Below are 22,983 nucleotides of genomic sequence, written 5' to 3'. Positions count from 1 at the left end.
TTTGCCAAAGTTTGCCAAACACCGTGAGAAACAAGATTCTCTGGTCTGATGAAACCAAGATTGAACTCTTTGGCCTGAATGCCAAGTGTCATGTCTGGAGGAAAACTGGCACCATCCCTACGGTGAAGCATGGTGGTGGCAGCATCATGCAGTAGGGATGTTTGTCAGTGGCAGGGACTGGGAGACTAGTCAGGATCAAGGGAAAGATGAATGGAGAAAAGTACAGAGACCTCAGGACCTCAGACTGGGGCAAAGGTTCACTTTCCAACAGGACAACAACCCTAAGCACGCAGCCAAGACAACTCAGGAGTGGCTTTGGGACATATCCGAGAATGTCCTAGAGTGTCCCAGCCAGAGCCTGGATTTGAACCCGATTGAACATCTCTGGAGAGACCGGAAAATCACTGTGAAGTGACGCTCCCCAGCCAACCTGACAGAACTTAAGCGGATCTGCAGAGAAAAATGTGAGAAACTCCCCAATGACAGTTGTGCCAAGCTTGTAGCGTCATACCCAAGAAGACTCAGGCTGTAATCTCTGCCAAAGGTGCTTCAACAAAGTACTGAGCAAAGAGTCTGAATACTTATGTACATGTTGTATTTGTGCCTTTATATTTCTGTTTTTAATTATTAATACATTTGAAAAACATTCTAAAAACCTGTTTTTGCTTTAATCATGTGTGTAGTTTGAGAGAAATAAACAATTTAATCAATTTTAGAATAAAACTGTAACGTACATTTTTTGGGAAAAGGTCAAGGGGTCTGAATACTTTCCGATTGCACTGTGTATATACACACACACACACACACACACACACACACACACACACACACACACACACACACACACACACACACACACACACACACACACACACACACACACACACACACACACACACACACACACACACACACACACACACAGTGGCCCTCAAACCATCATGGTCACCTAATAATCTCCAGTTTACAATTGGCTCATTCATCCCATCAAACTGAACAAGTTCCACAGACATGTGACAAACAGAAATGGAATCATGTGTCCCTGAACAAAGGGGGGTTCAAAATCAAAAGTAACTGTCAGTATCTGGTGTGGCCATGTGCTGCATTAAGTACAGCAGTGCATCTCCTCCTTATGGACTGCACCAGATGTGCCAGTTCTTGCTGTGAGATGTTACCCCACTCTTCCACCAAGGCACCTGCAAGTTCCCAGACATTTCTGGGGGGAATGGCCCTAGCCCTCACCCTCCGATCCAAAAGGTCCCAGACGTGCTCAATGGGATTGAGATCCGGGTTCTTCCCTGGCCCCTTCCCTCTTCCCAGGAAATCACCCACAGAAGGAGCAGTATGGCTGGTGGCATTGTCATGCTGGAGGGTCATGTCAGGATGAGCCTGCAGGAAGGGTACCACATGAGGGAGGAGGATGTCTTCCCTGTAACGCACAGAATTGACATTGCCTGCAATGACAACAAGCTCAGTCCGATGATGCTGTGACACACCACCCCAGACCATGACAGACCCTCCACCTCCAAATTGATCCCTCTCCAGAGTACAGGCCTCGGTGTAACACTCATTCCTTCAACGATAAACGCGAATATGACCATCACCCCTGGTGAGACAAAACCGCGACTCGTCAGTGAAGTGCACTTTTTGCCAGTCCTGTCTGGTCCAGTGACGGTGGGTTTGTGCCCATAACATTGCCGGTGATGTCTGGTGAGGATCTGCCTTACAACAGGCCTACAAGCCCTCAGTCCAGCCTCTCTCAGCCTATTGTGGACAGTCTGAGCACTGACGGAGGGATTGTGCGTTCCTGGTGTAACTCAGGCAGTTGTTGTTACCATCCTGTACCTGTCCTGCAGGAGTGATGTTCGGATGTACCGATCCTGTGCAGGTGATGTTACATGTGGTCTGCCAATGCGAGGATGATCAGCTGTCCGTCCTGTCTCCCTGTAGCGCTGTGTTAGGCGTCTCACAGTACGGACATTGCAATTTATTGCCCTGGCCACATCTGCAGTCCTCATGCCTCCTTGCAGCATGCCTAAGGCACATTCACGCAGATGAGCAGTGACCCTGGGCATCTTTCTTTTGGTGTCTTTCAGTAGAAAGGCCTCTTTAGTGTCCTAACTGTGACCTTAATTGCCTACCATCTGTAAGCTGTTAGTGTCTTAACGACCTTTCCACAGGTGCATGTTCATTAATTGTTTATGGGTCATTGAACAAGCATGGGAAACCGTGTTTAAACCCTTTACAGTGAAGATCTGAGAAGTTATTTGGATTTTTACTCATTATCTTTGAAAGACAGGGTCTTGAAAAAGAGACGTTTCTTTTTTTGCTGAAATAGCATTATAAATATTCACTTACCTTTGATGATCTTCATCAGAATGCACTCACAGGAAACTGTTCAGTAAAGTCCATCATTTATGTCCAAATAGCTCCTTTTTGTTTGCGCGTTTAGTACACAATCCAAACTCACAATGCATGGGCAAGTCCAGATGAAATGTCATATTACAGTTCGTAGAAACATGTCAAACGAAGTATAGAATCAATCTTTAGGATGTTTTTAACATATGTCTTCCAACCGGAGAATTCCTTTGTCTGTAGAAACGCAGGTCACTCTCACCTCATGCCACTCTGGCAGACCTTTGACTCATTCAGCTCCCATTCCCCCCTCCTTCACAGTAGAAGAATCAAACTGTCACACCCTGACCTTTCTCTGTTTTCTTTATATTTTGGTTAGATCAGAGTGTTTTATACCTTTATTTAACTAGGCAGAGAAAGGTCAGGGTGTGACAGTTTGATTCTTCTACTAGGCAGTTAAGAACAAATTCTTATTAGGTCAACTGCCTGTTCAGGGGTAGAACGACAGATTTGTACCATGTCAGCTCTGGGATTTGAACTTGCAACCTTCCAGTTACTAGTCCAACGCTCTAACCACTCGGCTACCCTGCCACCCCTGTGACCAGGGTGGGTATGCTAGTTTTTGTATTGTCTAGGGTTTTTGTATGTCTATGGTGGCCTGATATGGTTCCCAATCAGGGCAGCTGTTTATAGTTGTCTCTGATTGGGGATCATATTTAGGTAGCCATTTCCCTTTGGTGTTTGTGGGATCTTGTTCTATGTTTAGTTGCCTGTCTGCACTATTCATATTAGCTTCATGGTTTGTTTTGTTGTTAGTTTGTTCAGTGTTCATTCTTTTAAAAAATTAGAATGTGAGCATACCACGCTGCGCCTTGGACAGACCTCAGCGTGGGAGCTTCTTGTTTTAGTTTCTGTCTGTAGGCAAGAACACTTGAGGTTACAGTGTTAGAATGGAAAGGAAGGCCTTCGCATGAATAAACCAGAGGTGAGAGACAATAGCACACACACACACACACACGGGTATGTGCAGACACACACACACAGGCACACACATCATATGCGAAAACGAAGACACCCACATCTCTTTTAGAGGTGGAGATGAGATCAAAGAGTCCTTTTCACCAGACTGAGCAGATTGGCTTATATAAAGAGGCTGTTCAACACTCATTCTAATGCTTATCACATCATAGACCAGATGACTTTTAACTTCTACAATGGGATTGTGTTTTAGTCATCTCTCTCCCCCACTGGCGCTCCAAATACAGAGCTTTGTCACAAGGCAGACAAGGGGAACAAGGACAATGTGGCTAGTGTAATCTTTTAACCCTGGTACTATCGGAAGCACAACACACTGTAGACAGCAGACAAAGAGAGGGAATGATGCAGATGATTCTACAATGTTTCTTTCAGGGAGCAAAAAAGAAATTCACCTGATGTTACAAGAACGTTCCCATAGCACATTTCGTCTTGTTCTTTAATGGTTCCCAGAATGTTTCATTAGGGTTTTGGGAAGTGTCTGGTGGGAACATTGTGGGGATATGACGTGTCAAAATGACGGTTGTGTTTTTGTATGATTAAATGTCCTTGCGTGAACATCAATGGAATATTTTTTCAACCTAAAACAAATATGCTATGGACGTCCTAAAAACAGACATATTTCATTCTTACAACATGAAGGGAATGTCCTGTGCAACCTAATTTAAACATTGTATGAATGTCATCACAACTGTGAAGGTATTTTGTGTTTTGGGAACCTATCTCTTATAATGTACCCACAACTTAATGAAATGTTCTGGGAACCTTTTTAAAGAACTCAGAAAGGCTGTTCTGTCAACATTCTTGCAACATGTTATTGCAAGTCCAAGCACATATGAAGTTGTGTGTTTTCAATTAGTTGATTTGAGTGGTGTAACAAATAGACTGTTTTCCATTTGGGGAATGATTAGGAATCTTGCAGTCTCCACTTCCCACTCAAGCTCTCCAGGCAACATCAACAAGGCTTCCGCCGTCATACAGTGTGCTTTGAGTGTAATAACGGCTCTTGTGTTTTGGTACAGCCTTTGATACTACTGACTCTGGACTTAAGATCTCCCAGCCTGCCTTGCTCTCCTACATTCCATTCTTGACATGGGCCTCTAAGGAAATGAACAAGTGAAACTTGATGTCAACTTATCTCCATCACATCTCTTTGTGAAGTTGACAGGGACAGAGTCTTCTATTTGGACGGGCCATTAGACTAAATTCGCAGTGACCTGTCCAGATTGTGAAGGTCACCGAGTAAGGCAGGGGGTCTTGGTAATTGGTAGTGGGTCCTGGCAGTGGGCCTTTTCCCTTGAAGGAACATGAGCTTTACAATGAGACTGAGCTAAGCGATGACAAATTCCATGTTGGGAAATGGTTTTACCTTCCATATATCATTCAAGTTATTCCTTGGTTTGCAGTGTTGTGATGGACGTCATTTTGTATTATTACAAACTATTTTATATTTGTTAAAAGTAAAGAATGTTACTGGAATTGTTAGTTGGGAAAACCAGTGAATCGCAGAACAAAAAGAGCGCCAAACTTCCTCTACCTCTCCACCCATTCTTCTATATCTGCATTGCCAGGGCGTTGGGAATCACTGTTCTGTGTGCCACACATCAACAGTCACCTCCGTAGCAAAGGAGCCGAGGCACTTCTTTGATGTGTGCTCTGCTTTGGTCCCAGACAACCCTCAGAGAGAGAGAAGGCAGAAAACCATGGAAACAGACTCCCTCATGTACATACTCTACTGTACGCCAGCGCCACACCGTGTGGTGTAATGCAGATATTCTGGCTGCAGCAGCCTCAATGGTCTGTATCAAGTCTACTATTAATGTTAAGTTGACGTAACTAAATGTAGTCGTGCAGTAGGCCTACTCTGATTCGTCATCTGGTATTGAAATTGGTGTAGGAGGAGGCGGAGAGCAAGAGAAACATGGTAGAGTGGGGAGACTGAGTGCTTTGTTATTGTCAGGACCCACACGCCTACATTGTTTCTCCCTCAGACAACGGCACTCTTTCATTTGTTCTCTGCTACAGTGAGACTATAGGTCAGTACAGAGACAGAGACGCCCACTGCAGGGCCATGGATAGTGACGAGCTGACACATTGTAGAGGGCCTTAACATCCTCCCTTCCACCATCCTCCCTAAGCCTCTCTCCATTATCTCCTCTCGGTCTGACTCACCGCACTAATTCTAGCACCCTGTCTCTAACACACACACAGAGACAATATGCTGGCCTTGTGCCACATGTGAATGAGCTTTTACTCCTCCTCATTCTGTGTGTACTGGGGATGGCTCTACTGGTGGGTTGCCCGGGAGTGTATCTGTAATCAGGTTATGTCCAGGGAGGTCTGAGATCAGATCTTTAGTCAACCGGACTTTGTCCCAAATGGCACTACTATTGACCAGGGCCCATAGCCATATGGTTCTGGTCAAAAGTAATGCGCTATAGGGACTAGATTGTCATTTGAGAGGCAGGCCTCACGTAGGGTTTGGAGTGGAGCCGGAGGTGGGCCTCCACAAACCTATTTATGCCTACTATAATGTATAAATCATAGTCCTGAGACGCGGTCGCCTGTGTCCCGTTGTGACATAGCTCTGCGGGTTGGAGACCAACGTCCGCGGGGGACGCACAGCCCCTGACCTCATACGGACAGTGTGTATTAACGGTGTGGCCTTGGGGCAACGCCCCGGGTCGGAGGATTGCGGGTAATCTGTGCTGATCACTTGAGCTCAGACAGTCACTCGCCAAGGCTTACCTGTGGCTGACTGTCTGTGGATTCCTGTAGATAGAGGTAGGACCTACTCCTGAACTGCAAGCAATATGAAAATTCATGTTATGTTATCGGCATCGTCTTTTTTTGATCAATTTGCGAGTGATCAAGATCTATTTTTTTTAATCCATACATACATTTAATCCATAACTGAAGGCTGTCTAAAATGTAGCTGACCAGTTTCCTTGTTTATTAGTATCAGGAAATGGACTGGTTACACTTAATGTAAATAAACAAGCATGTAGTTAATCTATCAAACTAAATAGATATTCCAAACAACAGAAAGCCTTTCAGACAGATTTACCGAAATTACCTCTGTTATCTGATAATCTGTCTGATCAGCAAAACATCAATGTCGATGTTTGTGTTGTTTGGACGTGAACCCACCGACCTCTTCCACACGCTTAACCCACCTCCCTTCGGCAGCCAATCACAGGCTGTTTACTAGTTTCACCCTACCATGACTGAGCACCCAACCCCTCCACCCCACCAAACACTCCGGGAGCCAAGTCCAGCACAGGGGCCTAACTGTTTCGTAACACCCAGAGAAAATGTACAACAGCACCCAAACATGAGTCCCTGTGTAGCCCCGGTAGACATGCTTTAGCTGGGAATTCCCAGCCAGCCCTGGCTCTCCATTAGGGTCACTATGTCAGAGCATTGTGTTCCTACTTCCTGCCCTGTATTGCCCCATAATCAGTAGGAGTAGAACAAAGAGAGAGAGAGATCTCCCCACTGCAGCCCCCTCTCGATTAGGCCTCTCTGTACTTTGAGTAGGAGAGTATTGGAACCTCGCAGCTGGTTGTGTTGTGGACAAAGCCAACAGTGTTTACAATAATGTTTTAACTATGAAATGGATAGGGTGTGTACAGTACACCTCAGATAATGGTTTGCTCTAGCCAGGGACATAACCGTGATATTAAAAGCGCATTGTGTGGTCACACTGTGTTGCAACCTCACTTGGGCCAAAGCAGCCTGGTAGGATACCAATGTGTCAGGCCGCTGTCATCTGGGCTGTATATTTATGGCAGTTGATTGGGTGTCTGCTTGTTGATTAACCGTGGTGAAAGAAGCCATTTTTAGTCCATTTAGAACTGTGAGCTTCTTCATTTCGTGATTGGCGCCTATGAAAATGTCTTAATGCGCTACTACTATGTAATTGCTTTTTAACAATACGTTAATAGTTCATTCAATCATAACTCGACTGCTTATGAACACTTAACTAGTAACTTTAATACAGGACACCCAAAACGAAATAGCATGCTACACCAGATGTGTAGCTGTATGTGACGATGTCATAGTAACGGACGTTCTTTCTACTGCTCGGAATTCTTCGGTCTCTGCGGGATGCCCACCAGTATCTGTAACGAACAGGTTTGACCACTACCTGTGTTCTTTTGCCCTCTTTGGTGTTATCTGTCCATCAGGGGAAAAGAGATTGGGATAAGTTAGCGTGTGTGTGTGTGTGTTTTATCTCAGGCTTTGAGATGCAGTGTGTGACTGACTGTTCTTTGGTTGTATTCTGGGTTGAGCAGTCATCTCAGTGCTGTGTCAATGCGTACTCCTTGCTAATCTGAGGGTGGAATGAATGGGAGCCCAGGGCCTGTCTGTCTCTGTCAGCTCTGCCAGACTCTGGAACACAGACGCAAACAGTGCTGCCGATGTTTCCGCTCCGAGTCAGTCTGGCCTTTTCCCTGACTCAGTGTCCTCATAGGTCTGGTAGCAGCACATGCTCCCGGCAGCCGGCTCCCCTCCCCCTCCACCTCTCACACATATTTCCGTCCCTCACTCTCTGCCTCTGTCTTTATCTCTGCCTCTGGCTCACCCTCTCCCAATCCCTCACTCCCAATTTCTCTTGCTCTCCATCGCTCATCTCCCAATCCCCTACTCCCAATCTCTGCCTTTTGCTCTCTGTCCCATCCCCCCCTTGTCTCGCTCTTTCATTAATCCATCTCTTCACTCCGACAGAATCTCTGATCCTCACCCCCTTGTCTTTTTACATCATACAGACACAGATGGTCAGGCCATAAGGTTTTTAGTAGTCTGACGTTATCAGTGCTTTTTTTTTTTTACATAAGATCCATATCCGTCCATTTAATGAATGAAAACCGGTCTCCATTTAGGTTTTGAAAAATAAATAGATCTCCTGTGAGGTTTTGCAGCCACACAGAGCTGATTCGGAAACATCTCAATTATTCATGATAGCGGCTACATGTAGTAAATTGTGTCTGCAACAACACACATGCCATATTTATGGTTGTTCCTCTTCAGTTATAGCGTCTGCGGTGCTTGAGGGATCTCTCATGTGTGTTTGTCTCCCCCTGCAGATCAGTCAAGGTAATGTCCCCGGTGTTGAGAGTGCGTCGCTGGCCATGGACACAGAGGAGGGAGTCGAGGTGGTGTGGAATGAGGTGCTTTTCAATGACAGGAAGGTCTTCAAGGCACAGGAGGTACGGCAAAGTTAGACAGGGGGATGTCACAAATAGCACCCTACTCCCTATATAGTGCACTACTTTTGACCAGGTCAAAAGCTGACAAGGTACAAATCTGTCGTTCTGCCCCTGAACAGGCAGTTAACCCACTGTTCCTAGGCTGTCATTGAAAATAAGAATTTGTTCTTAACTGACTTGCCTAGTTAAATAAAGGTTAAAAAAAAGTAGTGCACTACACTGAGTATACAAAACATTAAGAACACTGTCTTTCCATCACATAGACCAGGTGTATCCCGGTGAAAGCTATGATCCCTTGTTGATGTCACTTGTTACTTCAATCAGTGTAGATGAAGGGGAGGAGACAGGTTAAAGAAGGATTTTAAAGCCTTGAGACAATTGAGACATGGATTGTGTATGTTTGCCATTCAGGGTATGGTAGTAGGTGCCAGACGCACCCGGTGTGTGTCAAGAACTGCAATGCTGCTGGGTTTTTCACGCTCAACTGTTTCCCGCGTGTATCAAGAATGGTCCATCACCCAAAGGGGGTGCACCTCAATATTAGGAAGATGTTCCCAATGTTTGGTATACTCAGTGTATATAGGGAATAGGGTGCCATTTGGGATGCAGACAGAGTTTCTATTGTCACTGGCTGTATGTTCCATTCGATGTACTTCCATTCTCCAGAGCGAGCACACAAATGGAAGTACGAGTCAATGGTTTAAAAGTGCATATTTTGGCGAACCATCTGTGCTACTCGTAAGTACTCAAACCTCTCCCCACTCCATCTCTTTTTCAGGAGAAGATTAAAGAGATGTTTGAGAACCTGATGCAGGTTGAGCACCCAAACATAGTCAAATTCCATAAGTACTGGCTGGACATGAAAGAGAGCCGAGCTCGGGTAAGTCAGCTATCTTGATCAATCACTATGGTCTGTCATTCTCACTCATTCTCTTAGGAAATGTCTCTCTCTTTATCTCTGAAACCCGAAACTATTGGTCTGCACACTGACAGTATCTCTGAACTGGGATCGATTGCTTTGGTCTGCACCCTGATAGTATCTCTTTCTGCTATCTGCTGGACAGGTCATCTTTATCACAGAGTACATGTCCTCAGGCAGCCTCAAGCAGTTTCTCAAGAAAACCAAGAAAAACCATAAGACCATGAACGTCAAGGTCAGTGTCTTTCTCCTATATGGGAAACGTCTGCTGACTGTGACACGAGTCAGTGAGTTACACGTTTTGAAACAGTTAAAACAGGGAGGTACTGCATGAACACTATATTTCCACTAAAAACACACATTTTCTTTGTACATTCCAAAATGTTTTGCTACCTTGTACTGAACCCTTCCCTGGTCAGATGTTAGGGGATTATACTTAAGTCGTTTTCTATCCGTCGCAAACTTCAATCATATCCCACTTTTCAAGTGTCTGCAGTTCACTCTTATGTATTCCAGGCTTGGAAGCGATGGTGTACCCAAATTCTCTCTGCCCTCAGGTAAGACCAATAACATTCTCGTCCCCACTATTATTTTCAGTGGCAGTGTAAACTATTACTCTAGGACTGGGGATCTCATGTCGTGGAGAGCTAATGGGTGTGCAGGCTTTTGTTCCAGTCCAGCAGTAACACATCTGATTAATATAATAGTAATAATAATATATGCCATTTAGCAGACACCTTTAGCCAAAGTGACTTACAGTCATGCGTGCATATTTTATTGTACATATGGATGGTCCCGGGATTCTACTAATCATGGTCCAGTAGTTTTCCGGGGTCAAGAGTTGAAATTCGAGACCCAAAGTGTCCAGTCACTTGATTGACATGTTATTTACCACCAGTTACCTGCACTCCTGTGAACCGCCCATTATCCATGGCAACCTGACCTGTGACACCATCTTTATCCAACACAATGGCCTCATCAAGATTGGCTCAGGTCTGACACAGTAAAGGCTTTCTACCTAACCTAACCCTAACATATACCTAACTCTGTCGTAGCATGGCCTTTAGGAACAACTCAGTTGTGACTTGACAGCTTTATCTGAATAAATGGTAGTAATAACAGTGAGCATTGCATACTAGCAAACTTGTGTGTAATACAATTACCCGAAGGTATATTGTCATTGTTGTTGTCGTTCTATGCCACTGAAGTTAATACTGGATACTCTGCTCTTTTCTATCCGCAGTATGGCACCGGCTGTTTGTGAATGGTAAGAACCATATAACGTGCTGCATATCTTAATCTCAGTGAATGTCACAATATTCTGTGTGGTCTGGTGTCTGGGTTAAAAATTTGTATCTGTCTATCTTGCCCTCCTAGTGTTTCCGGAGGCCAGTGTTCATGGTAAAGTCCGCCCAAACCGAGACGAACAGAGGAACCTGCACTTCTTCTCTCCTGAATATGGTTGTGAGTGTTTTACTGAGCCTTCCTCTATTTCTATATCTATTATGTCTGGGCCCGTATTCATAAAGCATCTCAGAGTAGGGGTGCTGTTCTAGGATCAGGTCCTTTTTATTCATGTAATCTTATTCATTATGATCTAAAAGGCTAAACTGATCCTAGACGCTTGAATGAATATGGGCCTTTCTTGCGTTTATGGGTTGCCAGTTTCACTATAGATGCGGGAAAAGAGGTCATTGGAACTCCAAAACAATAGAAATGCCATGGAAACGTGTTGGGGAAAGATCCCAAATCTCCTCATTGCCCCCCAGCAAAATAAGCCTACATTTAAGCTATTGTATATAGTTAAGCCTACATTTAGGCTACTTCACACTATGTTGAGGTGAAAATCTGTGTATAATGCCTGTATGGATGTCAACCCCAATACATGTTCATGTCATCTTCTTCAATCAACTGCATTACAGGTAAATAAAGACATTGACTACCACCACCGATTTCTGCATGCTCGCAATGCTAACAGCTAATACGAACGGGAGTTAGCATTTAGCAAACAACTTCTAAATGTTATGTTGCGAAAACAGCCCAATATATCCAAATCAGACTTTAGTAACCCCATTGTGGACCTGTTACAATACATCAGTCATGACGGATTTGACGAATATCCACTTTCTTCGATCAGATTTGTTGAATGTGCGCTAATAGCTAATACAGCGTCCTCTATCCCCCATGGTCTGCGTTCCATTGACCTCTTTACAGCATCTATGGAATTTCTCAACATGCTGTGACTAGACAGTCATTATCTTACATATTGATTCCAACTGTTCTCTTTATGTCTAGTGGCTGAGGATGACTATGCTATTGACATCTTCTCCTTCGGGATCTGTGCTCTGGAGGTGAGAATCCAGCTGCCATGGTTTATAAATGTATTATGAACCTTATGTGTTGCATTTAGGGCTGTTGCGGTGACCGTATTACCGCCACACATGCAGTCATGAGTCATGACCACAGTAAAATTCCACGTGACCGTTGAGTTACGGTAATCTCCTTTTATGCACTCTGGACTAGGGCTGTTGCGGTCACGAAATAACTTAGAATTCCGTGGATTTATGTTATATTAGGAGGAATACAATTGAACAAAGCTGAATAAAATTGAATGGATATTTTCTCCAAACGATTTGAGGGAGTGCGCACATGCGGCTATTCTGTGTTGAGCGGTTCAAAAATAAATGTAACTTTAGTTGTTTTACAAACGTTGGGCTATATGTTTTGAGTTTTAATACATTGTAACGCTGCACGATGCGACTCCAAGTTTCTTGAAAGGCATGCGCACTGCTTTCTTTTTTTGCGCAAGCTGTACACACTATCAGCCTCTCATTCACAATTTGACAAGCACTTGATAATGCCTCAAATTTCACGGTGGCATCCCCTTTGTGTGGCCATAATGCACACTAAAAAAATCCATCCCCGAAGCACCTCTCACTCACATAACTCCATAACGTGATTGGGTCTTTCTCACAGGCTACAAGTGAAGACCGACATATCGGGGATGCAACTGCGTGCGTCCTTATCCAATTCCGAGGTGCATATTGAAGATATTGGAAGAACTGTCCACATTTACTTTTCATCTGCCAAAAAGATGAGTAGGTCTAACGAACAGCAAAATCATGTTAATCTACCATCCTCAGTAGTACAAAATTTGACCTATTCTATTCTGTGCGAGAAATAAATATTCCAAACATAGTCTGGGACAGTTGTAGGATGCAATAGATCCCAAATTAATACAACTTACTAGCATCACCCCAAAAAAACGTTTTTAAGCAATGTGGCTGACACAACAGATCAAAACGTTTAGCTTTAAATGTTGACAAACTATTAGGCTATTTCTTCACATTATAAGCGCAGCAATGCGAGGACGCTTTTCCCGTGGTTCGTTTTCATGCCAGCCAGGTAGGCTATGCTCCTGTTGTAAAGATAAGCAATGTGCTTAATATTAGGAAGTTGAGAAATAAATATGGTAGGCCTAGCCTATAGAAAGCTAATGGGATCCTCCTCTTTTTAATAGAGGCCATCAAACTTTCTTGTGCAATTGCATAGCCTATAGAAAAGTAGCGCAACATGAGCTCATGAGCTCTCATGAAGTGTTTGATTATATTTTCGATTACATTTGCATTGATGTCAGAGTGATTAGAGGGACATTAGAGTGCTCAGTGCCAGGCAGTTAGCAAGTTTGGTAGGCTACTAATGACTATCAGCAGCATCAGAGCTTGGAGAAGCCGTGACTAAACAGTCACGGTAGAATTTGACTGCCTTCATGACTAGTGACCCCCAGTGTGGCGGTAATACGGTCACCGCAACAGCCCTACTCGTACATGCGTTGGCAGTACCCAACTCGCTAACTACCCTAATGTCCTGGTACTCAGGGCTCTATTGTCTCTCAAACCACTCTGACATCAATAGAAATCCAATCGAAAAGCAGATCAAACACTTATCATCAAAACAATAAAATGCTTTTAAAACTCACCTCACTGTGATTGATCAATTTGAAGAAAGAAGTTCAACAGCAGCTTGAAATGTTGTTTCAAAGCCTAACATAACTAAATGGGCAGCGCTTTCTAAGGTGATAATTAATTCAAAACCCCCATACACATATTAGAGCTTACGCATAGGCCTTTGAGCCCAAGCCTGGGAAAAAAAACATAAATTCAAATAATGATTGTGCCGTTATACTATACATAGCCTGCAGCATACTACGCATGGGAGAAAAACATAAAATAAAATAAAATGATTTTAAGATGTCTTTGGTACATCATTGTTCTAGTATATGCTCCAAAATGTAAACAAATTATAATAATCACCTTTGAGTGTGGGACTGTATTTTATTATGCATGCTGGATGGACTAGTTACCTTATGCTACGTTCCAAACGTTCTGTTCATGAGTCTGGGAGAGAACGTATAGGCCTGTTGGTTCATCAATTGTGCAGGGCGGCTAAGCCTACAATTATAGTGAATTTGTATTTGACTTTGAATAGCCTACACTGTAAAAATAGAAAGACTGAATGAAACCATGAAAATGGGTGCATCTAACCTGAGAACTTGTGTTTGGAGGGTGTTTGAATATAAAATAAAACATTTTTTACGATACACAGAAAGGGTTTTAAAACATAGAAGTACTCTGAAACACCCAAATTGGTTCTTCAATTTGAATATTGGTGTTTTTAAGTGTTGTGAAAGCAAAACACCTTTTGGGGTATTCAGTACATGTAAAAGGCAACATCAAAACACACAACATATTATTTGGCAGACAGACTGTGTCTCTCATACAATCAAATTGTTAAGAAATGCAATTGGTTTATAGCCTAAATATTGATTGATGATAAGGGCCTATGGAGAATATTTTCTTGTAAAATTACACCTTCATTTTGTCATAGCTTTATTTATACAAATTAGAAACAGGAGGAGATAGAAAATGAGTGAAAGTGGGACCTTCTGTAGCTCAGTTGGTAGAGCATGGCGCTTGTAATGCCAGGGTAGTGGGTTCGATTCCCGGGACCACCCATACGTAGAATGTATGCACACATGACTGTAAGTCGCTTTGGATAAAAGCATCTGCTAAATGGCATATATTATTATTATTATATTAGGTGGAAGCAGGAATTAAACCCCCGACTCACACTCAACCACACTCAACCACACAGCAAAATAAAATAAAAATGAATGCAAGTTGTTTAAATGATTTGTTAATTTCATTTTACCAAAACATTTAAGAATAAATCCAATTTAATATGTTTCTCAAAATTTAAGGATCTTTCGTAAGAATAACCAAAGAGAGAGAGAGACAATTGAGTGACTTAATTCATTGGAAGTATTTGGTTTTAAGCTCCTTACACTTCCCATCTTGCTCTGATTTTGGAGGATTGTGGGTAATTATTTATATTTAGACTATAATTATTTTACACAATGTTGTATGTATTTTTGAAGAAAGAAAAGTATACTATATTAGTATTAAGAAGCTTGTTGTGCTACGATGTGCAATGGATCATTAAGGACGGATATCTAAACCATCAGGGAAAAGGACGTTCATTGATGAGATGACCCATTCCCACATTTCCACATTTTAATGTAGAGGCAAAGTATCCTGCAATGCTCGCTGTTGTTATGTTCTAAATGAACATAGTAAAACTCACTGATGGTTAGTAAAGCTTAAACCAAGTTTATTCGCCCATTGGGTCGATACAGCACTGATATTTAACCCTTTCTCCTATGTCGAATCTTCGCCTACATATCTGAACAGCCGATGCATCTCTGTTGCTAGACAGAACCTTAGTGATACCTGTTCTTCCTTACTTCATCTGACCTGATAATGGGTCCTGTTGACTTCTTCCAGTTCAACTTTCTCCTGATAGCACAAGACTTGAAAAGCAACGAGAAACACAAAACACATAACAGTATTAACTAGGTGGTAAGCTATGCATAATTATATATGCAAAGACACCCAAAGTCGGATAACGTGACAATTCCCACTCTCTCTTTGCCTGACTCTATGCCTCCAGGATACTTTTGTGCTAGATTCCACAAAAAGGAAGGCCCTGGAGAACCTCCTCAAGCTTTCACCCAGCCTTCACCTCTCTGGCCTCCGAGAGGTGTTCCCAAGCCATGTCATTTTCACTTTGTTCCCAAGCCATGTCATTTTCACTTTGTTCCCCATCTTCTTCCTCCATTGCCACCTGATAGGCATGTCACCTGATAGGCAAGTGCGCAGCCCTAATCAACGCAACATCCTCTTGAGGTAACTCAGCACTGTATGCTTTCACATCAATGCCTTCAGAATGTTGTCCGGTGTACAATTACCCCAACATCTATCCTTTTATATGATGCATTAACCAATAAAGCAACTATCCCATGGCCAACTATGGCGGTTAAAGTAGCTCCCAGACCCAACCCATCTGTATGTATACAGTGGTCTTTCTCTCTCTTTAGCTCCGCTTCCTCTGTCATGGCATCTTCAAGCTCACCCATTATGCAGCTGGACCTCACTTCACGTGAGAAGTGTGAATCCACCAGCGAGAGACAAGACTATCTTTACAGCTGAAGGTGCTGTAAGGAGTACTGTGTGTGGACCAGACCAACGCTGTCCCAACACCCCCGCCTGGTGTATAATCATGTACACTCAACCTCCAGAATTCAGCCCGTGCCCTCGGTTATCTCCTGCTCTTCGTGTGCCGCGTTCACCCGGGAATATACACACTGCAACGAATGGGTAATTTCCTGACAACAGGACAACATAGACTCTCCTCTTATGGCTAGATCACTAATTTGTGACATGTGAATAACAGCCCCCAGTACTCGCATCGGTCTCCCAGCTACCAGCTACCAAGCCATGTGGCATGAGTCCTCATATAACGATATCCCTACAATGCTACTAAAGTAACCCCTGCTACTACTGACACTGCCAGTGATGCATATCTCAAACTCCCTCATTTGCTCCGTAGTTAAGTTCCATGCTGTTACGTTAGCCTCCTTTAATTACTGCCCCTACAGCGACTGCCGGGAGAATAACTACTGCATGGAATCTGTCAAGTGTTTGCTGGATATTGTAAATGGGGAAGAGATGAATGGTGTTGGAAGAATATCCAACCTAACAAAACTCACAGGTTTCTTGAAGGTTGACAATAGTGTCTGAAACTCCAACACTATCTCTGCTACTCTCACCATGATCTGGGTATGTGTAACGTTCAATTTAACTTCATAATAGTCCCTATATTGTGCACAGTTAGCTCGTAGGAGAGGGAGACAGCTATGTCCTGTAACAATATACATAGTCTCTGGGAATGATATCACTCACCACAACCTTAATTTATGAGCCCCCACAGATCTCGACCCATGCCACATTCCATCCCACTTAACAGCCTTGTGTAAACATTCTGTCTCATACGCAGGGCTCATGTATACCTCGCCTCCTGCTACTGTAACGTCTGCTTCCAGTTCACACTCTCAAACACGTAGATCCCCCTGAACGCAGCTCACTTTCCAGCCCACTTTCCAACTCACACTCTCAAACACGTAGATCCCCAGAACGCAGCTCACTCTCCAGATCCCAATTATCTGAATTTGGATCACCTGTTCACACACCTGTATGTCATTTACACACTCTATTTAGTTCAGTTCTTTGTACCCCATCATTGTGAGGTATTGTTTGTTTTTTCCCATATTAGTCCTCCCGTGTATCATAGCTTTGGCCACCCTCACTAACTACGCCTTTTTGCCTATTCCCTGCCTGTACTTTTGCCTATCGGATTTCCTGTCCCGGACCACGTTTACTAGCCTTTTCCCTGCCTGTACTGTTGCCTATCGGATTTCTTGTCCCGGACCACGTTTACTAGCCTTTTCCCTGCCTGTACTTTTGCCTATCGGATTTCCTGTCCCGGACCACGTTTACTAGCCTTTTCCCTGCCTGTACTTTTGCCTATGGGATTTCCTGTCCCGGACCACGTTACTAGCCTTTTCCCTGCCTGTACTTTTGCCTATGGGATTTCCTGTCCCGGACCACGTTTACTAGCCTTTTCCCTGCCTGTACTTTTGCCTATGGGATTTCCTGTCCCGGACCACGTTACTAGCCTTTTCCCTGCCTGTACTTTTGCCTATGGGATTTCCTGTCCCGGACCACGTTACTAGCCTTTTCCCTGCCTGTACTTTTGCCTATGGGATTTCCTGTCCCGGACCACGTTACTAGCCTTTTCCCTGCCTGTACTTTTGCCTATGGGATTTCCTGTCCCGGACCACATTTACTAGCCTTTTCCCTGCCTGTACTGTTGCCTTTTTGGACCACCTGTGTATGACCTTCTGCCTGCCCCTGGACCCAGGTACTTGCCCCCTCCTGTGCCCTGCGCTTGAAACCAACTCTCTGTCTCCCATCGTATTCATTACAGCTACAGATACATTTGCACATATATCATTCCATCAAACCCATAACACAATGGTCACTACTCCTAATGCAATTAGAAGGTAGTAGTTTTGGAATTGTTAGGTTAGATTACTCGTTGGTTATTACTGCGTTGTCGGAACTAGAAGCACAAGCATTTCGCCACACTCTCATTAACATCTGCTAACCATGTGTATGTGACAAAAACATTTGATTTGATTTGAATTCTAAAGTTATAAACGTTCTAAAACATTCTCAACTCAATTAGTCAATATACATCAGTCCCTCCTCTGGAACAATGATCACTCTCATGTTCCACGAAACCTAAAAACATATAGACTTAAACAGGGAAAAGAGAAAATACATGTTTAATAATTTCACACCACCCTTGATGAAACTAGGACTGGGGACAGAACCGTCCATCCGTTACGTTCCCTGCCCATGTGATGCTGGTCTCCATGCCCATGTGATGCTGGTCTCCATGCCCATGTGATGCTGGTCTCCATGCCCGTCTCCTTCATTTTCATCCTTGGGTGTTATAACGCAAGACACAGACTATGAGCCTTGTATGCAATGAATTGTACCGTATCATCCAGCAATCTATACATATTGATGCGATTTAACATAAAAATTCTGATGACATGGTAAAAATGTAAAAAACGTAACGATTGACCCAAGCTAACCTCCAGTGAGTTCTCTAATAACCTCCCTGTCAGAGGACACTTAAAGATAAGGTTTCTAGAGCCTCTCTCTAGGCCCAATAAATTTGATCAGTGCATCCAAACCTCACAGTTTGAGCGCAACTCTCTCTCGCTGTATCCAAATCATAACTAAAATATTTTCTAAATTATCCAACCCAAATTTAGAATGACAGTCCTTAGTGCTTTACTTTGAGTCTATCACTCAAATTCAAGCTTCTCAACCTAGCACACATCGTCACGGTTAGAATGTACATTTATAAACGGGACCTTTTATTGCCGGTAATAACTCTTCTCATTTCAAGTCTCCTTTGTCCTTGTTTTACTGTCGCGAGTGGCATGGTAATGAAATTGTTCGCAGTGTGTAGAACTTCCTCAATCAAATCAAATCAAATTGTATTTGTCACATGTGCCGAATACAACAGTTGTAGACCTTACAGTGAAATTCTTACTTACAAGCCCCTAACCAAAAATGCAGTTTAAAAAATAGGAATAAGAATAAGAAATAAAAGTAACAAGTAAAATAACGATAGCGAGACTATATACAGGGGGTACCGGTACAGAGCCAATGGGCGGGGACACCAGCCAGTTGAGGAGATTGAGGTAATATGTACATGTAGGTAGAGTTATTAAAGTGGCTATGCATAGATAATAACAGAGAGTAGCAGTGTCGTAAAAGGGGGGGAGGAAGCAAATAGTCTGGGTAGCCATTTGATTAGCTGTTCAGTAGTCTTATGGCTTGGGAGTAGAAGCTGTTTAGAAGCCTCTTGTACCTAGACTTGGCACTCAGGTACCGCTTGCCGTGCGGTAGCAGAGAGAACATTCTATGACTAGGGTGGCTGGGGTTGCTGACAATTTTTAGGGCCTTCCTCTGACACCACCTGGTATAGAAGTCCTGGATGGCAGGAAGCTTGGCCCCAGTGATGTACTGGGCCGAACGCACTACCCTCTGTAGTGCCTTGCGGTCAGAGGCCAAGCAGTTGCCATCCCAGGCAGTGATGCAACCAGTCAGGATGCTCTCGATGGTGCAGCTGTAGAACCTTTTGAGGATCTGAGGACCCATGCCAAATCTTTTCAATACCACCCCCCTTTTCCCGGCACTTCCTTATAGTGTTACGATTCATCTTCCCAACGACACATATGAAACTCTTGCCTGTTACATTTGATAGCCCTTGATAATGTCCCGATTTCAATATAAAGTCGTCCGTTTTCCCACGTACACGAGTCTCTCACCTGAGCCGCTACCACCATTCTGTCTGGTCCATTTCTCCCACCACTACACCAGGAGCATGAGAGAAGTTTGAATGTTATCTCTCTCCATATGCGCGGTCTCAGGACTCATGGCGCATTCCTGCCGCCCCTACCCAGGTTGATGGCTCGGACTCAGATAGGAGTGTTACAAGTCACTGTCGCATAGAACGCCTTAGTCAATTTTTCTTCAGCCGGTTAGGGAGGGTTTTGAGGTTCACACACACTGTTTGTGGTCAAATTATTCCTACCATGCATTAAGACACCCTCTGACGTCACCTTCCATGATAACCTCAAGAGAGGACAGATCAGACTATATAAAATGTGAATCTATTTCATAAGAAAACGACACAAAATGTCTCATGGGATTAAACCCCCCCAAGGTTTTCTGAGTTGCAAGGAGTGTTTGGCCAGATAATTTTCATTTGTTACCTCTTTAGAATCCATCTCCCTGGCATTTCGCCGAGATTCTTCAACCCAAAATACTTTTTCCTGTGGCAATAGTCGGGCGGGCGGGTGCGGGCAGCGAACAGGTGAAAAGCATGCATTTAGTTTTACTAGCGTTTAAGAGCAGTTGGAGGCCACGGAAGGAGTGTTGTATTGCATTGAAGCTCGTTTGGAGGTTAGTTAACACAGTGTCCAAAGACGGGCCAGATGTATACAGAATGGTGTCGTCTGCGTAGAGGTGGATCAGGGAATCGCCCGCAGCAAGAGCGACATCGTTGATATATATATATATATATATATAGAGAAAAGAGTTGGCCCGAGAATTGAACCCTGTGGTACCCCCCATATAGACTGCCAGAGGTCCGGACAACAGGCCCTCCGATTTGACACACTGAACTCAGTCTGCGAAGTAGTTGGTGAACCAGGCGAGGCGGTCATTTGAGAAACCAAAGCTATTGAGTCTGCCGATAAGAATACGGGGATTGACAGAGTGGAAAGCCTTGGCCAGGTCGATGAAGATGGCTGCACAGTAATGTCTTTTATCAATGGCGGTTATATCGTTTAGTACTTAGCGGCTGAGGTGCACCCATGACCAGCTCGGAAACCAGATTGCACAGCAGAGAAGGTACGGTGGGATTTGAAATGGTCAGTGATCTGTTTATTAACATGGCTTTCAAAGACTTTAGAAAGGCAGGGCAGGATGGATTTAGGTCTATAACAGTTTGGGTCTAGAGTGTCACCCCCTTTGAAGAGGTGGATGACCGTGGCAGCTTTACAATCTTTAGGGATCTCAGACGATACGAAAGAGAGGTTGAACAGACTGGTAATAGGGGTTGCAACAATGGCGGCGGATAATTTTAGAAAGAGAGGGTTCAGATTATCTAGCCCAGCTGATTTGTATGGGTCCAGGTTTTGCAGCTCTTTCAGAACTTCTGCTATCTGGATTTGGGTGAAGGAGAAGCTGGGGAGTCTTGGGCAAGTAGCTGTGGGGGTGCGGAGCTGTTGGCCGGGGTAGCCAGGAGGAAAGCATGGCCAGCCGTAGAGAAATGTCTATTTAAATTTTAGATGATCATGGATTTATCAGTGGTGACCGTGTTACCTAGCCTCAGTGCAGTGGGCAGCTGGGAGGAGGTGCTCTTGTTCTCCATGGACTTTAGTGTCCCAAAACCTTTTGGAGTTAGAGCTACATGATGCAAATGTCTTTTTGAAAAAGCTAGCCTTTGCTTTCCTGACTGACTGTGGATATTGGTTCCTGACTTCCCTGAACAGTTGCATATCGCGGGGACTATTCGATGCTATTGTAGTCCGCCACAGGATGTTTTTGTGCTGGTCAAGGGCAGTCAGGTCTGAAGTGAACCAAGGGCTATATCTGTTCTTATTTTTACATTTTTTGAAAGGGGCATGCTTATTTAAGATAGTGAGGAAATTACTTTTGAAGAACGACCAGGCATCCTCTACTGACGGGATGAGGTCAATATCCTTCCAGGATACCCGGGCCAGGACGATTAGAAAGGCCTGCTTGCAGAAGTGTTTTAGGGAGCGTTCGACGGTGATGAGGAGTGGTCGTTTGACCGCAGACCCATAGCGGATGCAGGCAATGAGGCAGTGATCGCTGAGATCCTGATTGAAAACAGCAGAGGTGTATTTGGAAGGCAAGTAGGTCAGGATAATATCTATGAGGGTGCCCATGTTTACGGATTTAGGGTTGTACCTGGTGGTTTCCTTGATAATTTGTGTGAGATTGAAGGCATCTAGCTTAGATTGTATGACTGCTGGGGTGTTAAGCATATCCCAGTTTAGGTCACCTAACAGAACGAAATCTGAAGATAGATGGGGGGCAATCAATTCACATATGGTGTCCAGGGCACAGCTGGGAGCTGAGGGGGCCTGTAACAGGCGGGAACAGTGAGAGACTTATTTCTGGAGAGATTTGTTTTTTAAATTAGAAACTCTAACTGTTTGGGCATAGACCTGGAAAGTATGACAGAACTTTGCAAGCTATCTTTGCAGTAGATTGCAACTCCTCCCCCTTTGGCAGTTCTATATTGACAGAAAATGTTGTAGTTGGTTATGGAAATTTCAGATTTTTTGGTGGCCTTCCTAAGCCAGAATTCAGACACGACAAGGACATTGGGGTTGGCGGAATGTGCTAAGGCAGTGAGTAAAACAAACTTAGGGAGGAGGCTTCTGATGTTAACATGAAGCTGGATCCAGGGGCAGACAGAAGGTCATACACAGTTGTCCAAAACGGCAATAGTATAGGCAGGGAAAAGGCTACTAACGTCGTCCGGGAGATCAGGCAATAGGTTGATAACAGGAAATCGGATAGGCTAAAGTACCGGCAGGCAAAATGCGTCGTTAATGAGGCAGGAAAAAACAATCATACACAGGGGGAGTAAATTATGGGGAAAAACAGAGCTCCGAATAGAAGTGTGTCACAAAACAAACAATACCTCACAATGTTGGGGTGCAGAGAACTGAACTAAATAGTGTGTGATAATGACATATAGATGTGTGAACAGGTGATCAGAGTTCAGTCGATTGGGATCTGGAGAGTGAGCTGTGTTCAGGGGATCTATGTGTGTGAGTTGGAAGCAGACATTACAACTAGACAGGACTTGAAACACCATAATAGTGTTTTCAATGTTTTGGGGTAGTGCTCCCGGCCCCCTGGCACACAACACTTGATA

General features: G+C 43.9%; 1 protein-coding gene across 2 annotated transcripts in view; it reads left to right on the top strand.

Annotated features, from left to right (window-relative positions):
• Window positions 1-22,983, top strand: part of LOC118373133 (nuclear receptor-binding protein 2-like) — a 51,375-nt gene that overhangs the window by 17,296 nt on the left and 11,096 nt on the right. The window contains exons 1-9 of one of the 2 annotated variants that reach the window (XM_035759207.2): window positions 3,104-3,340; window positions 8,481-8,603; window positions 9,382-9,483; window positions 9,668-9,757; window positions 10,039-10,079; window positions 10,421-10,515; window positions 10,766-10,789; window positions 10,900-10,986; window positions 11,818-11,873. In XM_035759207.2, the coding sequence (XP_035615100.1) occupies window positions 3,326-3,340; window positions 8,481-8,603; window positions 9,382-9,483; window positions 9,668-9,757; window positions 10,039-10,079; window positions 10,421-10,515; window positions 10,766-10,789; window positions 10,900-10,986; window positions 11,818-11,873 (633 nt within the window). In that variant the 5' untranslated portion in view covers window positions 3,104-3,325. Of the gene's footprint in view, window positions 1-3,103; window positions 3,341-8,480; window positions 8,604-9,381; window positions 9,484-9,667; window positions 9,758-10,038; window positions 10,080-10,420; window positions 10,516-10,765; window positions 10,790-10,899; window positions 10,987-11,817; window positions 11,874-22,983 lie in introns of those variants that run through there. The other variant, XM_035759198.2, reaches the window with a different exon arrangement.

The sequence above is a fragment of the Oncorhynchus keta genome, chromosome 4 (assembly GCF_023373465.1).
Source record: "Oncorhynchus keta strain PuntledgeMale-10-30-2019 chromosome 4, Oket_V2, whole genome shotgun sequence".
NCBI lineage: Eukaryota > Metazoa > Chordata > Actinopteri > Salmoniformes > Salmonidae > Oncorhynchus > Oncorhynchus keta.
The sequence above is the reverse complement of the archived record's forward strand: the minus strand, read 5'-3'. Positions and strand labels throughout refer to the sequence as shown.